The sequence below is a fragment of the Antechinus flavipes genome, chromosome 1 (genome assembly GCF_016432865.1).
Source record: "Antechinus flavipes isolate AdamAnt ecotype Samford, QLD, Australia chromosome 1, AdamAnt_v2, whole genome shotgun sequence".
In the NCBI taxonomy this organism is placed as follows: domain Eukaryota; kingdom Metazoa; phylum Chordata; class Mammalia; order Dasyuromorphia; family Dasyuridae; genus Antechinus; species Antechinus flavipes.
In genome coordinates this window covers 617603351-617622261 of record NC_067398.1, presented here as the reverse complement: position 1 = coordinate 617622261, position 18911 = coordinate 617603351, and the positions used below count along the sequence as shown (strand labels likewise).

The 18911-nt window shown below is 35.9% G+C and overlaps 1 protein-coding gene across 2 annotated transcripts; it reads right to left on the bottom strand.

Moving 5' to 3' along the window:
* Nucleotides 1-1262: 1262 nt before the first annotated feature.
* Nucleotides 1263-17413, bottom strand: ZNF572 (zinc finger protein 572). Of its 2 annotated transcripts, XM_051971081.1 has the most exons (3): nucleotides 16103-17413; nucleotides 13150-13263; nucleotides 1263-12482 (listed from the first exon to the last, which is right to left on the bottom strand). In XM_051971081.1, exons 2-3 carry the CDS (start codon nucleotides 13226-13228, stop codon nucleotides 11002-11004), a joined length of 1560 nt encoding a protein of 519 aa, XP_051827041.1. In that variant the 5' UTR covers nucleotides 13229-13263; nucleotides 16103-17413; the 3' UTR covers nucleotides 1263-11001. The 2 variants fall into 2 exon arrangements, with proteins under 2 accessions (XP_051827041.1, XP_051827042.1); XM_051971082.1 differs by lacking the exon at nucleotides 13150-13263 and having other exon boundaries at nucleotides 16103-17411.
* Between the last annotated feature and the right edge of the window lie 1498 nt (nucleotides 17414-18911).

Below are 18911 nucleotides of genomic sequence, written 5' to 3'. Positions count from 1 at the left end.
TACACTCTCCCCACCAATCCATAGCATTCGAAGGGGAGAATGGCAATACACTTATAAAGCCATAGCATAAAGCCACAAGTGTTGGAATCCTTACAAACTGTTAAGTTGTTAGAATCAATAGAGACAATAATTATCTAATTTAGCATGGTTCAGTACGATTGATCTGCTCCTACAAGGAGATGTTATGGGCCAGAACTTGAACCAAGGTACTAAGTGGAATTGAGACAATATTTAAATCTAGTTTAGAATTGATTTAATCCAACAACAAATAATGGTTTCCCAGTGATATAATGATTGGTGTGTACTCAGTATACAGAAGCAAGAAGCTCTCAGGGTCAAAGAGTACTCTGGGGGATTGAGAAGCCACGAGTCGGAGTTGAGCTAGAGGTAGAAGCTGGAAAAGCTAAAAGACAAGCTGCAAGAGCTCTTGGAACCAAGGAGGGAGAGAGGCCTCTAAGAAAGCTAACCGGGCCCAAGGAAAGAGATATGACTTGGAAGGAGAAAATAAACGTTTGGATTTTATCAGCTGGCTGCATTTAAAGTAATTATTACTTGGAACTGAAACTAAGGCTGCCTCCAGAAAACCTCTCCAAGAAACCTGCTTCCAGAGAGAATGATCATATTTTAGAAAAAGAAGAACATTACACACAAGAATAGAGGACATGTGTCCAGGACAACTTACAACTTTGGTCTTGATGTTATTGATCTTCCTCATATGCAATCTGTACCTGAAATCATTGACAGGTCCAGCTACTCTTTCTGAGCTTCTTTATTCTGCCTTGGCAGAGCCACTTCAATTGGATCATTTCCTTGGACCACTCCTCTTCTGGGTTGCCAAGTCAGTGTAAAGTACTTCTAAACCTGGGATCTCAGAGTTGTTGCAAACTTTCTACCTTCACTGGGAAGTTTTCTTGAGCAGTAGAAAGCAGTGCAGAAAAAGGTAAAAGTAGATAGTGTCTTTCTTCCAAGTAACAAATTCCTCTCTTCTTTCTATAAATAGGTTATGGTTTTCCTAATATTAAAGAAATTTTCCTTTGATACAGTTGGCCCATTCATTTACCATCCCATTCCATTTCTCACTTTCTTGTCACTGCGAAATCTTTATTCTACTCACTACACATTCTCTGGAAACTCCACTCTCAAAGGTAATGGATGGCTTTTCCCTCAAGTCTTTAATTGATGTCTTTTGTTTTTTAAATCACCTGAATTTTCCTGAATCACTTATTTTCCCTCCACCCAGATATCCATAAAGCATCCATACATAAAGCAGACTTTTTTTTTTTAATCAAAGAAAAACTATAAAGAGAAGGGGCAAAGTACACAAAACCAATCTATACATTGAAAAATATGACATTATACTCAGGGATACACTCCTGTATCCCTCCAACCTATGCACAGTAATGTAAAGAGGTTTCTTTTCATATCTCTTCTTTGGGACTTGGCTTTTGGTGGCTGTTTTTTCCATTTGCAATGTTCTTGTCATAATGTCATTTTCCTGGCTCTTGTTCTTGTTACATTAGTTGATTTTCAATGGCCATTTTTTAGTCATCATAAACCATGATCTGCCTGCAACTTTTGACATTACTGACTACTTCTTATTTAATACTGTTTTCCCCATGGTTTCAGAGACACCATGCTTTTTTACTTCTCTTCCTTTCTCTCTATCATCTGTTTCTTTCAATGCCTTCTTCTTTGTTGATGATGTTGTTCTGTAACTTCAGTCATCTCTGACTCTTGGTGATTCCATTTGGAATTTTCTTATTTACAAAACATATACATGGGTAATTTTTTCAACACTGATCCTTGCAAAACCTTCTGTTCTAAATTTTTCCTTCCTTCTCCCCAGCCCCTCCTTCAGATGAGGTAGTCTAATACATGTTAAATATGTTAAAATATATGTTAAATCCAATATATGTATGAATATTTATACAGTTATTTTGTGCACAAGAAAAATCAGATCTAGGAAGGAAAAAAAAACTTGAGAAAGAAACCAAAAATGCAAGTAAATAATAACAGAAAGAGTGAAAATGCTATGTTGAGGTCCACATTTAGTTCCCATAGTCCTCTCTCTGGGTGTAGATGGCTCTCTTTATTTCTGAACAATTGGAACTGGTTTGAATCATCTTATTGTTGAAGACAACCACATCCATCAGAATTGATCATCATGTAGTCTTGTTGCCATGTACATCAATCTCATGGTTCTGCTCATTTCACTTAGCATCAGTTCATGTAAGATTCTCCAAGCCTCTCTGAAATCATCCTGTTGGTCATTTCTTACAGAACAATAATGTTCCATAACATTCATATACCATAATTTATCCAGCCATTCCCCAACTTATGGGCATCCACTCAGTTTCCAGTTTCTTGCTACTACAAAAAGGACTTCCACAAACATTTTTGGACATGTGGGTCCCTTTTCCTCCTTTAAGATTTCTTTGGGATATAAGCCTAGTAGTAACACTGCTGGGTCAAAGGGTATGTAGTTTGTTAACTTTTTGAGCATAGTTCATTTGGGATTTTCTTGACAGAGATACTAGAATGGTTTACCATTTCCTTCTCCAGCTCATTTTACATATGAGGTAACTGAGGCAAACAGCATTAAGTGACTAGCCCAGAGTTACACAGCTAGGAACTATCTGAGGCCAGATTTGAACTCAGGAAGATGCTTTAAGTCCTTTGGGATTGTCTTAAAATCATTGTACTACTGAGAATAGCTAAATTATTTCATAGTTTTTCATTGTGTAATATTGCTATTGCTGTGTATAATATATAATGTCCTGAAATGTCATTATACATAAGTTCATTTAAGCAATTCCAGGTTTTTCTGACATTATCCTTGTAATTTCTTATAATAATTTCTATTATAATCATATATTACAACTTATTTAGCCATTTCCTAATTGATGGGCATCCCTTTGATTTCCAATTCTTAGCTACCACAAAAAGCTGCTATAAATATTTTTTGTACAAATAGGCTCCTTTCCCTTTTTTTAGTGGGGGGAGATATTTTGGGGATATAGATCCAGTAGTGACACTGCTAAATTGAAAGGTATATTTTTTATATAGCCCTTAGAAATTTTTGTAGCCCTTAGAGCAAAGTCCCAAATGGCTCACCAGAATAGTTGGATTAGTTCACAACTCCAGCAATAGTGCCTTAGTGATCCAGTTTTCCACATTCCCTTCAACATCTAACATGTCCTTTTGCCATATTAGCCACTTTGAAGGTGTGAGGCAGCATCTCAGAGATGTTTTAATTTGCATTTCTCTGATCAATAATGATTTAGAGAATGTTTTTCCTATAACTATAAAGAGTATTGATTTATTTGTTTGAAAACTGATTGTTCATATCCTTTGAACATTTATCAAATGGGGAATGACATATTTTTAAAAATATGATTCAGTTCTTTTACTATTTGGGAGATAAGATTTTTATCAGAGATACTGGTAACAAAATTCATCCCGATCCTATTTTTCTGCTTTTCTTATAATTTTGATTGTATTTTGTTTTGTAAAATTTTTAAAATTTTATATAATTAAAATGATCTATTTTACATCTTGTAATGCTTTATATTATTTGGTTCTAAATTATTTCCTTATCTATAAATCTGTAGATAAATTATTCCATTCTAATTTTTTATGTGTATATTCCCATTTTAACCTTATCTTAGCACACAGTGTGAGATGTTGGTCTATATTTAGTGTTTACATACTGTTTTTCATTTTCCTAATAGCTTTTGTTAAGCAATGAGTTTTTGGCTTTAAAATCTTGGGTTTACCATAATACAATTTATACCTAATCTATTTCATTGATCCATCATTCTATTTCTTAGCCAGTACCAAGTTATTTTAATAACTACTGTTTTATAATAGTTTGAGATGTTATGGCTAGACCACTTTCTTTCACATTTTTTTTTTCCCATTGAATCCCTTCATATCCTGGAGTTCTTCTAGAGGAATTTTGATACTATTTTTTCTAGCTTTATAAAATACTTTTTTGATACTTTGGTATGATGCTGAATATATTAATTTAGGCAGAATTGTCATTTTTATTATATTAGCTCAACCTATCCATGAGTAATATGTGTCCAATTGTTAAGATTTGACTTTATTTGTGTGAAAAATGTTTTATAGTTATGCTCATATAGTACTTGGATTTGTCTTATCAGGTAAAATCCCAAGTATTTAAATGATCTCCAGTTATTTTAAATGGAATTTCTCTTTCTCTTGCTGATGAACTTTGTTGGTAATATAAAAAATGACTAATAATTTATGTGGGTTTATTTTGCATCCTGCAACTTTATTAAAGTTATTAATAGTTTCAGTTTTTTTAGTTGATTCTATAGGATTTTCTAAGCATAATATATCATCTGCAAAGAATAATAGTTTTGTTTTCTCATTGAGTATTCTAATTTTAATTTCTTTTTCTTCTCTTATTAATATAACATTTCTAGAACAATATTAAATAATAGAGGTGATAATGGGTATCCTTGCTTTACCTCTGATTATACTAGAAAGACTTTTAGCTTCTCCCCATTACAAACAATGCGTGTGGAAGAACTTTAGATAAGTAGTACTTATTTTAAGGTAAGCTCTACTTATTCCTGTGCTCTACAGGGATTTTAATATGAATGGATGCTTAGTTTTGTCAAAGGATTTTTCTGCATCTTGAAATAATTATATGATTTTTTGTTGGTTTTGTTATTGATAGGATCAGTTATGCTGATAGTTTTCCAAATTTTGAACCACTCCTGCAGTCCTGATATAAATCCACCTGATCATAATGTATGATCTTTGCTGATATTTAAATTTTTTTACATCAGTATTCATTAAGAGAAACTGGTTTATAACTTTCTCCATTTTGATTCTTCTTGGTTTGGGTATCAGCACCACATTTGTGTCTTAAAAGGAATTTGGTAGGATTCCTTTTCCACCTATTTTTTCAAATAATTTCTGTAGTACTGGAATTAATTGTTCTTTAAACGTTTGGAAGAATTTGCTTGCAAATCCTTTTGGTCTTGGGGATTTTGTCTTAAGAAGTTCACTGATAGCTTATTCAATATTTTTTTTAATAAGATTTGGTTATTTATATAGTTTATTTTTTCTGTTAATTTCGGTACTTTATATTTTATAGATATTCATGCATTTCACTTAAATTGTCAAATGTATTGGCATAAAATCGGACAAAAGAGCTCCTAACTATTATCTTTATTTTCTCTTTATTGGTGGCGAATCTGCCCCTTTTATTTTTGATATTAATTTGAATTTCTTCTTTCCTTTTTAAAATCAAATTAACAAGTTTATCAATTTTATTATTCTCTTCTCCCTCCCCCATAAAACCAGTAGTTTTACTCATTAGTTTGATGATTTTCTAACTTTCAATTTTATTAATTTCTCCTTTGATGTTCATGGTTTCTAATTTTGTGTCTAATTGGGGATTTTTAATTTGTTCTCTTTCTAGTTTTTTTTTTATTTGAATGCCCAATTCACTGATCTCATCTTTTTTCTATTTTATTAATGTAAACAATTAAATATATAAGTTTTCCTCTAAGTACTGTTTTGGCTATATCTCACAAATTTTGGCATGTTGCCTTATTGTTGTCATTTTCTTTACTGAAATTATCAATTGTTTTTATCATTTGTTCTTTGACCCACTTTTTATGATTAATTTCCAATTAATTTTTAATTTCCCTTTGTCCATTATTGAATGTAATTTTTATCACCTTATGAACTGAAAGGGATGTATTTACTATTTCTGCTTTTCTGCATTTGGTTGTAAGGTTTTTATGTCCTACAGTTTTTGTATAGGTACTATGTACTATTTAGAAAAAAGATTTATTCTTTTAATTCCCATTCACTTTTCTCCAGAGATCTATGATATATATCTAACTTTTCCAAAGTTTTATTCACCTTGTTAACTTTTTTCTTGTTTATTTTTTTGGTTAGATTTATCTAGTTCTGAGAGAGGAAAAGTTGAGTTCTCCCACTAATATAGTTTTATTATCTATTTTTTTCTGTAACTCATTCAATTTTTATTGTCCAAAATACCTTTCAGCAACATATGATTTCCTTATCTTTTTTAATTAGAACTATTTTTGGTTTAGTCTGCAATTACAATTATTACATTGCTTTCTTTGCTTCAGCTGAAGCATAATAGATTTTAAGCCCCTTACTTTTACCCTATATTTCTCTCCTTCAAATGTTTCTTGCAAACGTACATATTGTAGGATTCTAATTTTTTAATCTGTTTTGCTATTCATTTCCATTTCATGGGTGAGTTCATCCCATTTACATTCAGAGTTATAACTATCTATTTGCCTTCATGTTATTTTCTACTTGTTTATCCCCACTCTTTTCTTACCCATCTATCTTTTCTTTCCCTACAAGTATTTTATTTTTGATCACAACTCTCCCCAATATATATCCCCCATGATCAGTCTCCCTTCCCTCTCCTATTATCCCCAACCTTTTTTAATTCCTTATAAATTAAGATAGATTTTTGTATCCAATTGGATATTATTCTTTCACCAGGCCAATTTTGAAGAAAGTAAGTTTTAAGCTTTGTCCATCTCCACTCCCAACTTCCTCATCATTATAATAGCTGTTTCATGCCTCTTTTATGTGGAATAATCTATCCCATTCAATCTCCCTCAGTACAATTTTCTTTCTTTTTTTCAGTGCAAATTTCTTTCTCTTCATTTTATTTTCTTGAGTTATAATTTCATCAAGTTATTATTATCCACATCCTCTGTCTAGAAATACTCTTATTTACTCTTATAATAATAAAGTTGTTAAGGATTACATATATTATCTTGCCATATAGAAACAAATTTAACTTTATTGAATTGTTTTCTTTCATTTTTTTTTTAACCTTTTTATATTTCTCTTGAGACTTGTATTTGGAGGTCAAATTTTACATTCCACTCTGCTCTTTTAATGAGAAATGCTTGAAAATCCTCTATCCTCTATTTTGTTAAATATCTTTCCCTCTCCCCTTTTTCCCCCTCCCCCCTCGAAAGATTATATTTAGATTTGCTGAATAGGTGATTCTTGGTTGTAATCCTAACTCCTTTGTCTTCTAGTATATCATATTTAATGAGGATGCTCTTTATTCCTCTTTAATGAGGATGCTGCTAAATACTGTGTAATCCTGACTGTAGCTCCAAGATATTTGAATTATTTCTTTTTGGCTGCTTATAATACTTTCATCTTGATCTATAAGCTTTGGAATTTAACTATGATGTTCCTGGGAATTTTCATTTTGGGATCTCTTGAAGGTGGTGATTGGTGGATACTTACATTTCTATTTTGCCCTCTAGTTCTAATATATCAGGGCAATTTTCTTTGATAATTTCATGAAAAATGTTGTCCAGGCTTTTTTTTTTTTTTTTTTTAATAATAATAGCTTCAAGATAGTCTTCTTTTTTGTTGTTGTCGAGGCAATTGGGGTTAAGTGACTTGCCCAGGATCAATACAGCTAGGAAGTGTTGTGTCTGAGGCCAGATTTGAACTCAGTTCCTCCCAACTTCCAGACCTGGTGCTCTATCCACTGTGCCATCTAGCTGCTCCAATTATTCTTTTATTATCTCTCCTGGATTTATAGTCTACTTAGTTGTAAGTAACTCAATTCTGAGGTGTTTTTTACTTGTTTGGAGGGGAATTGCTAGTTGTTTGGAGGACTTCAGAAGATTCCTTCCTCACTTCACCATTTTAACATTAGATGTCATGATGAATTCTTAAAGTCATGCATATGTACTCTTATATTCATGCCCTTGTATATGTTGGACAGTGATGGTAATTTACTACAATCAGAAGCTAATGAGCCTGCTTTACTTTGAAGCAACTGTCTACCTTCAGATTAAATACTATCTCCCATGTTTATTAACATGGGTTATCATCTATTCTCTCTCCCTCATGAGTTTCCTTTTTGCAATATCTCTTGCCTCTCTCCTCTCTTCCTAATGCCATTCTTGCATAGGACATTACACCGGCCTGATATAGAAAACTTAAAAAAATATATTTTTTTAATATTCTCATTTTCCCCCACCTTCTATTCAAATAATGAACATGTTACTTGTTGACTGCATGACATTTACCTCTCTAGGTTTCAGTTGATCCATGATTTCTACTTGTTAAATTTAGGATTATGCAACTGTCTGTCCCTGGTATTTTTTTCCATTGTAGAACCATTATTCCTAAACCCTCACTAAAAAGTTACATCTCCTGGGTTTCTATCTTCTAAAAGCTTTGAACCTTCAAAGAAACACACACACCTTGAAATAGTATAAAATAAGATATATAATTACAAAATATTATAAATTGATATATTATAAAATAGATTCACTAAAGAGCTCTCATTTTTTTCTTTGCATTCAAATATCAACTTGTCATTTGTTATCTGCATGATTCTGGGCCTCAGTTGATCCATGATCTCTAAGGTCCTTTCCAATTCTAAATCCATCAGCTAAGATCTTAGTTCAGCTGTTTCACTGTTAAATTTAGGACTATGCAATTGTCTGCCCCAGGTAATTTTTTTCATTGTAGAACCATCATCCCTAATCCCCCACTAAAAATTATGTCCCTTGAGTTTCTCTTTTCTAAAAGCTTTGAGCCTTAAAGGAAAAACATTCCATGACATATTATAAAACAGATTTGCTAAAAAGCAGAATTATATATTGCCACCATAAAAAAAAAAAAAAACTGCTTTATTTTTGTACAAATAAGTCCTTCCTCCCTCCTTTTTTGATCTCCTTGGAAGAGACCTAATAATATGGTGTTTATAACCTTTTGAGCATACTTCCAAATTGTTCTCCAGAATGGCTGGATCAGTTCACAAGTTTACCCACAGTGCATTAGTACCCCAATTTCCCCATAGTTTTTCCAACATTTATCCTTTTTCTCTTCTGTTCATCTGATAAGGTAAAGTAGTAAAGAGAATCATCTCTATTGCTTTTGCTGGGATAGTAGAAAGAAGAGTGGTATTAGAGGCTTGAGAAGAGTAGGAAAAATTTGAGACAGTGTGAGAATCAATTGAGAATAAATTACTTCAGTGAGGACCCAATTAAAATGAAAAAAAAGGGGGGAGGGGAGGCTTGTAATGGATCAATCAGCATGGGAACGTCATTTCTTCCAATATAAGATCAGAGAAGGTGGATAGTAGAAATAGACTAGTTTGGAAAAACATGATCAGCAATAGAACAAAAAAGAGATGGATTCAAAAGTAGAGAACAGAGTAATGTTGAGCAAGGAAAATAAATCAAAATGGGGTAATAACCTGGAGGGGTACTGGGGAATGAAGAGACTAGAGGCTATTTAAAGTCAAATAATAGATTCAGGAGGGGTGATACATAGGGAGAATGAATTATAACAGGCTAAGAATTGATAAAGAAATTTTAGAGTTCTTGATCATAAAAGTTGAGGAATTGCAGGTAATGGGTCTCAACAGCCATTTGTAAAGCTATGATAGAAAGGAATAAATCATTGGAACTGAGATAATTTATTCCCACTAATACTTCTCCAACCCCTGCAAGCAGCAAATTTATCAAAAAGAAACACATCTTAAATATCTTTATTTGACTTGTTTTTGCAATGTTTTTCATCATTTGACAATTAAAAAAATCATAATACAGTCACCACCCAGTATCATCTCCATCTCAGTGAGAAGGGAGTGTGCAGCAATTCCAGTGTAACTGGGGACCACTGCATTTCAATATGGCAAAAAGAGGGGTTTCTCTGGGAATACTACAGTTCAACTCGCTTCTGCCTAATTTTAAATTTTCACCTCAATCCTTTTTAAATATATTTGGGACTCCTTAAGATATAAATTGGGGCTTCTCACCTACATTTATCGTTTATACATTTGCAACAAATAAGCAAAGATTTAGGAAAGTGAGTTTATATTTTCCACAGAAGTTCCTATTTAGGACAGGGAAAGATATAGAAAAATCACAGTTCTCGGGTTCTTTTTTAGGAAGGCCAAAGGTAAAAGCATTATTAGGATCTGATAAAGCAATATTTACTCCAATAATAATGGAATTCTGTCCATTTGACTCTTAAGTCATTGAGCTAGCTACAAGAACCTACTTCTCAATTTCACTAAGTCCCCATACAATACAAAAAGCAAGACACAGAGATGGGAAAAATACTAGCTATTAATAACTTAGTTTACAAGAAAAGAATTCAGGCTCCTAATCTTGCTTCTTTTTGATAGGGATACTGGGCTATAGTGGCAACGGATTTCAAAAGGTTATAGGCTAACCTAATTGACTAAAAAGACCCTGCAGTATCCTGCCCTATAATCCAATGTTCTCTTAACACACACTCTCTTGGTTTCTCTAGACAGTATAATAGAGAAAACCTTTAGTTCTAGATTTTCTACAGCCTCATGAAAGATCTTTGCTGATAAATAAGATTTATCTAGTGTTTATTTATGATTTACTTTGTGTCACATTCTACAAGAGCTAATTTTCAAGGAACAAGACTGCTCAAGGTTATACCAGTTTTTTTTGCGTTGGCAACTTCTCCAACTCCAGAAATACCACACTGTCCTTTAGCAGAATCATTTTATCAGCAAGGAATCTGGAAAAAATAACAGTTTGCCTACACCTAAAATGCAAAGTTAAGCAGAAGGTCAAGCTTCAAGATTTAAAATTTTTTTCTTAAAATTTGTTTTTAGGATTAATCTGAACTATTTCTGTCTTACCTTAAATAAAGAATTGTTTTCTTTCCATCCTTGATGCTGTGTGTCACTGGGAAGATCCATGACCTGGTTGGTTTGAGTCTTTGCATCTTCTAAGTAGAGTGGCCTTAGCTTTCTTTTTCAGAGTTGATGATAAGCCAAAGAAATTCAACAGTAAACTAATTTTTACTAGATCCTAATTATGATGGTTCAATAAAAGGAAAAGTTTACAACAAACTTCCTTTCATGAGGAAAGAGATATGAAAATTGGAAATGAGTGAATGAAGTCCATGTCCCTTCTCCTCCTCCCCTCATCCCTGGCGTTTCTAGGTCCATTCATGAGTAAAATTTTCCTCAACTTCGGGGAACTGAAAGAGCTTTTCTCTTATGTGCATTTTTTGATGCTGACTGAGATAAGCATTACGAGTGAAAGATTTCTCACAATCAGTACATTTATAAGGTTTTTCTCCCATATGGGTCCTTTGGTGTCTGATAAGATTAAAGCTTTGACTGAAACCTTCCCCACAGTCAGGACATTTATATGGTTTCTCTCCTGTATGAATTCTCTGGTGAATTACCAGTGTGGAGCTTTGACTGAAAGTTTTCCAACACTTAGGACATCTATAGGGTTTTTCTCCTGTATGTGTTCTCTGATGTCTAATAAGGTGTGAACTAAGGTTGAAACTTTTCCCACACTCACACTTATACGTTTTCTCTCCTGGCTGAGTTCTCTGGCATTCTACTGCATTACAATTGTGATTCAAATTTACACCAAATTCTGTACTCTCATAGGATTTCTCTTCTATGTGTGTTTTTTGATGTGTAATAAGGTTTGAAATGCAGCTAAAATTTTTCCCACATTCTGGACATTTATATGGTTTTCCTCCTTTGTGAATTCTCTGATGCTTTATAAGGGTAGAGTTACAACCAAAGTTTTTTTCACACTCAAGACATTTATAGGGTTTCTCACCAGTATGTGTGCGCTGATGGCGAATAAGGCTGGAACTCTGACTAAATCTTTTCCCACAGTCAAGACATTTATAGGGCTTTTCTCCTGTGTGGGTCCTTTGATGCTCAATTAGAACATAGCTGTGACTGAAGCATTTCCCACACACAGGACATTCATAAGGTTTTTCTCCTGTATGAGATCTGTGATGCTGAATAAGATGTGAGCTGCTACTGAAACTCTTTCCACATTCTGGACATTTATAGGGCTTCTCTCCTGTGTGTGTTCTCTCATGGATAATAAGGTGTGAGGTACTGCTAAAGCTTTTCCCACACTTGTTACATTGATAGGGCTTTTCTCCTGTGTGAGTTCTCTGATGCTGAATCAAATGGGAGCTGTTACTAAAGCATTTCTCACACTCCAAACATTTATAAGGCTTTTCTCCTGTGTGAGTCCTTTGATGAGTTCGAAGGTGAGAGATGTTATTGAAGCTCTTCTGACATTCCAGACACTTGTGGGATTTTTCTCTTTTGGGTAGTGACTGATGGATAGTAATGGCAATGTTTTTTCTGGAGCCCCATTCCCAGGAAATAGATTTACTTTGTTCTTTTCCTATAGGCTTACCCCACTGAGTTTCTGTTTTACAATTATTTTCATGAGCATTTTTCCACTCAAAACTCCAGAACCTGACCCTGTTGTTCCTTCCTAATGGCATTTCTTTAGTATTCTCAGGGTCAGTGTTTGGGGGAACATCTTTCTCAGATGTTCCATACTCTGATGTACCATATTCTGATGGTATCTCCTTAGGTTCCTCATCTTTAGGATACTTCTGGGTAAGAGTTTCCAGGCTGTTCTTATTCTCTGAAAGAGTAAATAGAAAATATAAAGTGAGTCTCTGTCATGATAATAAAAATGCAATAAACATCAGTTAAGCACTTGTTACATGTCTAACACTATGTGAAATGCCTATGCAGGGCTGGCATTAAGGCATTAGTAGTTAAAGGGATTGGAAAAGGCTTTGTGTAGAAAAAGGTGCTTGAGCTGATTCCTGAATTTGAGCAATTACTCAATCTAGTAAACTGTAATTGTGGAGGAATCATAGTATAGTGGATATGGCAACTTTGGAGTCAGGAAAACTTGGATTCATTTCCTGTTTCTGAAATGTATTAGTTTTATGATATGAGCAATGGGAAACCACTTGACTTTTCAGTATTAGAGAGAACTTGGGTTAAAAATTACAAGGTTTGTTGACCTGTATGAGTAGGACAATTTCCACACTGATGAAATCTTAAATCTGGGGGGACTTAAGTGCTGGTCCTGTCAATCTAAAACCAAATTGATACACTGTCCCAAAGCACAGAAGAGACGCAACATCTATTAGCACCATCATGGCTAACTGTGAACCTACAGCCATACCTACTATGAAAATAATAATCATGCAAGTTAGTTAATAGTTTTAGCAAGATTCAAAATGAGAAATATCACCACAGTTGTTTTGGGGGCTGAGATTATCTTCTCTGTCCCTCACCTGTATAAGAGCTTCTCAAGATCTTTTTCTCCTTGGAACCCTCAAGATTTGGTACCAACAACTTTTCCCTTTGCTCCATCAGGGAGATCACAACCAAATGAGAGCTCTAAAACCCTGTGAAAGGAAGACAGGGAACATTTGCAGAAAATGATGCAAGTTTTCCCCTGCATCTTGCCTTCCTCAAAACTATTGTTCAATATTATCAAGAGCTTAAACTATATTGTGTCCTGAAATTATCAAGAAATACTTTCCCTGTTCCCAGGAGACCACTCAAGAAAATCTTAATCCTTCTTAAAATGTTTAGATCTTAATAACTTGATTAAAAAAATTAAATTTGAATTATGTAGAATTTTCTAGATTTACACACATGATACCTGGAATTAGGAATAAAGAGGGGCAGGGAAGAGATTTTCGCAGCTATACTTTCATAATTCCTCTAGAAATTAGAGAATTATGAGAGAACAACCAAATCTCAGCTGAACAGGAATCTCTTAAAAGTTTATAAGTGATCATCTACTCTCTACTTGAAGACCTCTAAGGGATGAAGTCTTCTCCACTTCCCTAAAGCAAGTTATTCCACTTTCAGATAGCACAAATCATAAAGATGTTTTTCTGTACATCAAAACTAAATCTACTTCTCCAGAAAAAGTTCAATCTCTTTTTTCAGATGGAAGATTTTCAAAGAACTGAAAACTATGATGTTCCTACTAAGTTCAGTAAACATTTTTAGTTTCTTAAAAAAAACAAAAAACAAAACAACAAAAACCTTCATATTTCAGTTTCCTATCATCTCACTAAAGTAGTCAAATCACTCTTTCCAGGATGTTCCTGATAATCACTGGCCTTCCTAAAACATGGTACCTAGAACTAGACACTACTCCAGAAGCTGTCTTAAATGAGTAACATTTAGATTATCGCTTCTCTTAATATTGCCATGCAGCACTCTTGCCTTTTATTGATCTTGTAATCCACTATCACTCCCCATTTTTTCACATGAACTTTTTTGTCTTTGTCTTTACTTTATACTAATTAAAATGATTTTTTTGAATCTGTGAAGGCCTTGGCATTTATTTCTATGAAATTAAGTCCACTGTTTTATATTTATCAATTCCCTCTAAATTGTAAATCCTTATCATGACCTACCAGAGTTCTCCTCCAAAATCTCAACATGGCATGGAGATGCCCCCAGATTCTTAAAGGCCATACCAACACATCATAACAAATGGCAGGTTTTGGGATAAAATTAATTTGAGAATGGGCCAAAGGACCAACAATACGTTTATCTTACAGAAAACCAATCTTCATTGCTAAAGGGCTATCCAAGAGGTGATTTTTTTTTTTTTAGCCACTAATTTTTTTTAGTCACTGCCAGATCAAAGCTCTGTGTTACTGGAGGGAATACCTAGACTCCCATAATCATATATCCTTAAAATATGCAAAGTCACCTTATTAAAATGGAGAAAAAATTAACAAGATATTTTATTTTCTTCATCATTTTTTTCTGGTTTGATTTGATTTTTCTTATACAGCAAGATAAAATATATAAATATGTATGCTTATATTGGATTTAACATTTCTATCATGTTTAACATATGTTGGACTACTTGCCATCTGGAGGGGTGGAAGAACGGCAAAATAGAACACGTTTTGCAATGGCTAATACTGCAGAATTATTCATGCATATGTATTGAAAAATAAAAAGCTTTAATTTAAAAACTCAAAATAGTATGAAAATGAAACAAATAATAAAAGCAACAATCATATAAGGTGGGCAGGCACTGTCCTTATCTCCATTTAACAGATGAAAATAAACATAGGCTGAGAAAGGTTTAGTGAACTGCCCAGGATCACACAGCTAGTGATGTAAACTGTGTCCCCTTTAATCTTGGGGGGAGGATGGGAATTTTCCTTTCCGACCTTCCCCCCCCCCAGATTAAAGGGGACACAGTTTATATCATTAGTATTTGAGGTTAGATTAAAACTCGAGTCTTCCTCACCCCAAGTACAACATTTTATCCACTATAGCACTTAGCTGCCCTAAGCTATCTTTGGGTGAGCTGTTAAATGGAAAGCTAATAAGTACAACAGTTTATACATCGATTCATTTATTCAATAAACGTTTATTCAGCACCTAGTCACCCAAGATATAAATATAAACAATCAAAACTTTGAGCAAATCACTTCAGATTTCTAGACCTTTCCTCATCAGTAAAATCAGGGTTTTGGACTAGACGCTTTGAAGTTCATATCAAGTTTTAGCTTGTTGGGCTGCGCCGGTCAGAGCTGGAAGAGGCCTTTGAGATTTAGTCCTAGTAGTTTCGAGCCACGATGCTAGCTATAAAAAGGACTCCTATTCTCAAGAACAGCATTATATATTCAGGTTAGCCAGGAAGTCTAAAGGGTCGTAAGCCCCACACCCTCGGCCTATTAACTAGGCAAACTCGACGACTTGCCCGAGGCGGTTAACTGCACATTTGGATGGTAACCCCGCCCACACACATCAGGATGTAGGTGGGGGTGATGACGGGGGAACCCTGAAACTGTCCTGACTTTGGAGAGAGACACGGTCACCGGCACCTTCCACAGCCTCGATACAGAAGAAACCACGGCTCCGCTGCTGGGAGGGGGTTGTGGTCAGGATGGTCCCCGAGCCAGTCTGGAATTCTCGAGACTGAAATAAGTCCCACGACCAAAAATCCATTGCTCCAGGTTAAGGTGACCGGAAAAAGCTCTATTTCCTGCCCAGAGCTCGGGCGCAACGAGGTCCGGATTCAAAGCCGTTTGGTCCTAAAGCCCAAGCTTAGCGCAAGCAAACAAATAACAAGTCCCGACACTCCGCCTGGGATGCGGGACACCCTGAGAAACCTGGCGCCGGCCACAGGCGGCGTCCGCCCCAGGCCCTCCCTAGGGACCGTCTCCCGCTGCCATCCCTTCCCCGAATCCAGACACTCACTGCTCTGGGGGCAGCGCCCAGGGCTCAGTGTAACCACACTAGGTACGCAGACATCGTGGGGAGAAGGAAGAGAGGAAAAAGCTAGCCCACAACCCTCGAGCACATCCAAATCCGGGATCAAGACGAGGGCCCGGAACCGGAAGTGACGTATAGGTCCGGCCCGGGAAGATTTTGACGGAGCCCCTCTAGGAGACTGGGGCGGTTGGAATCCCGTTGTTTTTCACTGTTCCATGCCTGAAATAACCCCGAGTTGCGTCACCTCGCTCTCTGTTCTCTGTGGAGCCTGAGCTGTGCGACTTGAGCTGATCTCAGAACAATTATAGAGCCTCATCATTTGCAGAGCCACACCAAATTCTTCATGTGCAGAGGGGAAAACGGAGGCCTAGACCGTCGTTAAGCGACTTGTCCTGTATCCCAAGAGTAATAAGCACCCATCGCATCAACGAATAGTAGCTGATGTTCATAGAGGCTTAGTGGATTGAATACTGGGTCTGGGCTCAAGAGGACCAGAATTCAAATTCAGTCCCAGATACCTAGTAGCTGTGTGATCCTGGCTTCAGTTTCCTCATCTGTAACATAAGCTGGAGAAGGAAATGACAAGCCAATCCAGTGTCTTTGCTAAGAACCCCCCCCCCCCATCAAAAAAAAAAAAAAAAAAAAGGTGACAAACAATCTGACACGACTGAACAAGAGAAAAATTACAGGTGCTAATGATTATGCCACAGTTCTCTTTTATTGTCCTGCCTCAGTTTCCCTAATTATCCTGACTCAGTTTTCCTAATTGTTCTGCTTCAGCTTATAATTTTTCTGCTCAATCCTGCAAAACCATCCCTCCCTCTTATATTTTAGAATATCAGAATGTCTCTCCCCATCCCAAGCTATCAGAATATCAGATACCATCTTATCAAGATGCCTCTTCCCATGTCGGTGGTGCCTCCCCCTGATTATGTCATCCCATCTCCTGTGGCTCATCCGGCCCTGTCAAAGTCCCTTCCTGCTCTCAGCACCCTGACTCTGCCCCTGCCTCAGTCTACCCCCTGCGTCTGAGCCACATGTCATTGAGAACTCACATTGTTTTCAGGATTCTTGGAGATGGTAGTCTCATTCAGCCCTGGAACCAAACCATGGATCCATTTGGTCCCAGTAAAACTCTCCCTTTTAAATAAATTATTAGATATTCTCTCATCTCCATCTTGCCTCGGTTTCTCTGGCAATACACTAAGGACTTTGTTTCACTAAAGTGGGACGGCACAATATTATTTATGGAAACACTCAAAAAGGTCAAAACATGGTCCCTGCCCTCCAGGAACTCACATCGAAAACAGCTCCAAATAAGAAGAGACATGGAGTATAAAAGGATGGCACAGAGAGGACAAAAGGGGCGATGCCCCTGACTTCAGGAACAGTGAGGAGACAATAACAGTAGTTATTCAAATTCACAGAGTATTTTCCTTGGACTGGAATCATATCACTTCAAATAGTGCAAATTTGAATACTTACAGCCACTTCAGGGCCCTCATTAGGATCTTGGAGCTCACACCTTGTTGGTACCTTTCCGATTTTCTGATTGGAAGATGGATGAAATAACTCATCCCCAAACTTCTATTCAGGCCAATTATTCTTCCTTTCTCACCTGGCTGCTTCTCCATTATGCCCCAATGGATACTTTGTCACTCCCTTATCACTTTTTTAAAAAAATGTTGTCTTATTATATTGTAAGCTCCTTGAAGGCAGGGACATTTTCATATTTGCAACCTCTGCACTTAGCACAGTACCTGACACAGAGGAGGTACTTAACAAATATTTATTACACAAGCAACTAAATGCCTTCCCTCTGCTGATTATCTCCAAATTATCTTTTTTATAATTTGTCTGTACATAGGTGGTAGCTCCCATTAGACTGATATTTTTGAGAGCAGGGATTGTTTTTGCTTTTCTTTTTTCTTCATATCTCAGAACTTGACATAGTAATTGGAATAATAAGTGCTGGATAACTGTTTATTGATGTAATCCTCAACTTGTCTCTGATTACTCAACTATATTTTAGTGGGGGCAGAGTTGTGGAGAGAAAGAGAGATTCTATGTCTTCTGGCTTTTATCTTTTCTTTTCTTTTCTTTTCTTTTTTTTTTTTTTTTGTGCAGAGGCAATTGAGGTTAAGTGCCTTGCCCAGGGTCATACAGTAGGAAGTGTTAAGTGTCTGAGGTCACATTTGAACTCAGGTCCTCCTTACTTCAGAGCTAGTGGTCTATGCACTGGACTACCTAGCTGCTTCTGGCTTTTATCTTTAAGAGAGAAGCAGTGTAGTTGAATATCCTCTTCAAGGAGAGATATTTGACTAGAGGAAAGAAACTAGCACATAGAGAAGCTAGCATCTTTGTTCATAGCCATATCCCCAACTTACTATACTAAAGAAATCAGGAAATTTACCTTTGGTTGAGATATGATACTTTCTATCTCTGGCTGCCTCTCATTCCTTTTCTATGTTGAGCTGAGAGATCATGTTCACAATAGGAGATCTCATTCACTCTGTGTACTGTTTGGTATGTTCTCATCTATATAATTTCACTGTTTCTTATTTGCTATCAGCTTGGATAAATAAGTTTATTTGTTATTTTATTTGTGTGATCTTTGCCTCATTGTCATTTGGCAGGAAATCTATTTTGGAAGGAAATTCTAGCTATGGGCACTTGCAGGAGAGCAGAGTCTCTAGTGTTAGTTTCAGGGGAGAGGGGACAGTTATAGTTTGCAGCCATTGGAGGTACCACAAGGACCAAGATCACTAGCCACATAGTTTAGTAGTAGACCTCA

What these genes read in the sequence shown, in the direction of transcription:
- ZNF572 (XM_051971081.1), bottom strand. Translation starts at nt 13,228, where the DNA reads ATGGAGCAAAGGGAAAAGTTGTTGGTACCAAATCTTGAGGGTTCCAAG. An exon ending in CTTGAGAAGCTCTTATACAG is followed by an intron (nt 12,483 to 13,149) that starts GTGAGGGACAGA and finishes TTACTCTTTCAG; the next exon opens with AGAATAAGAACAGCCTGGAA.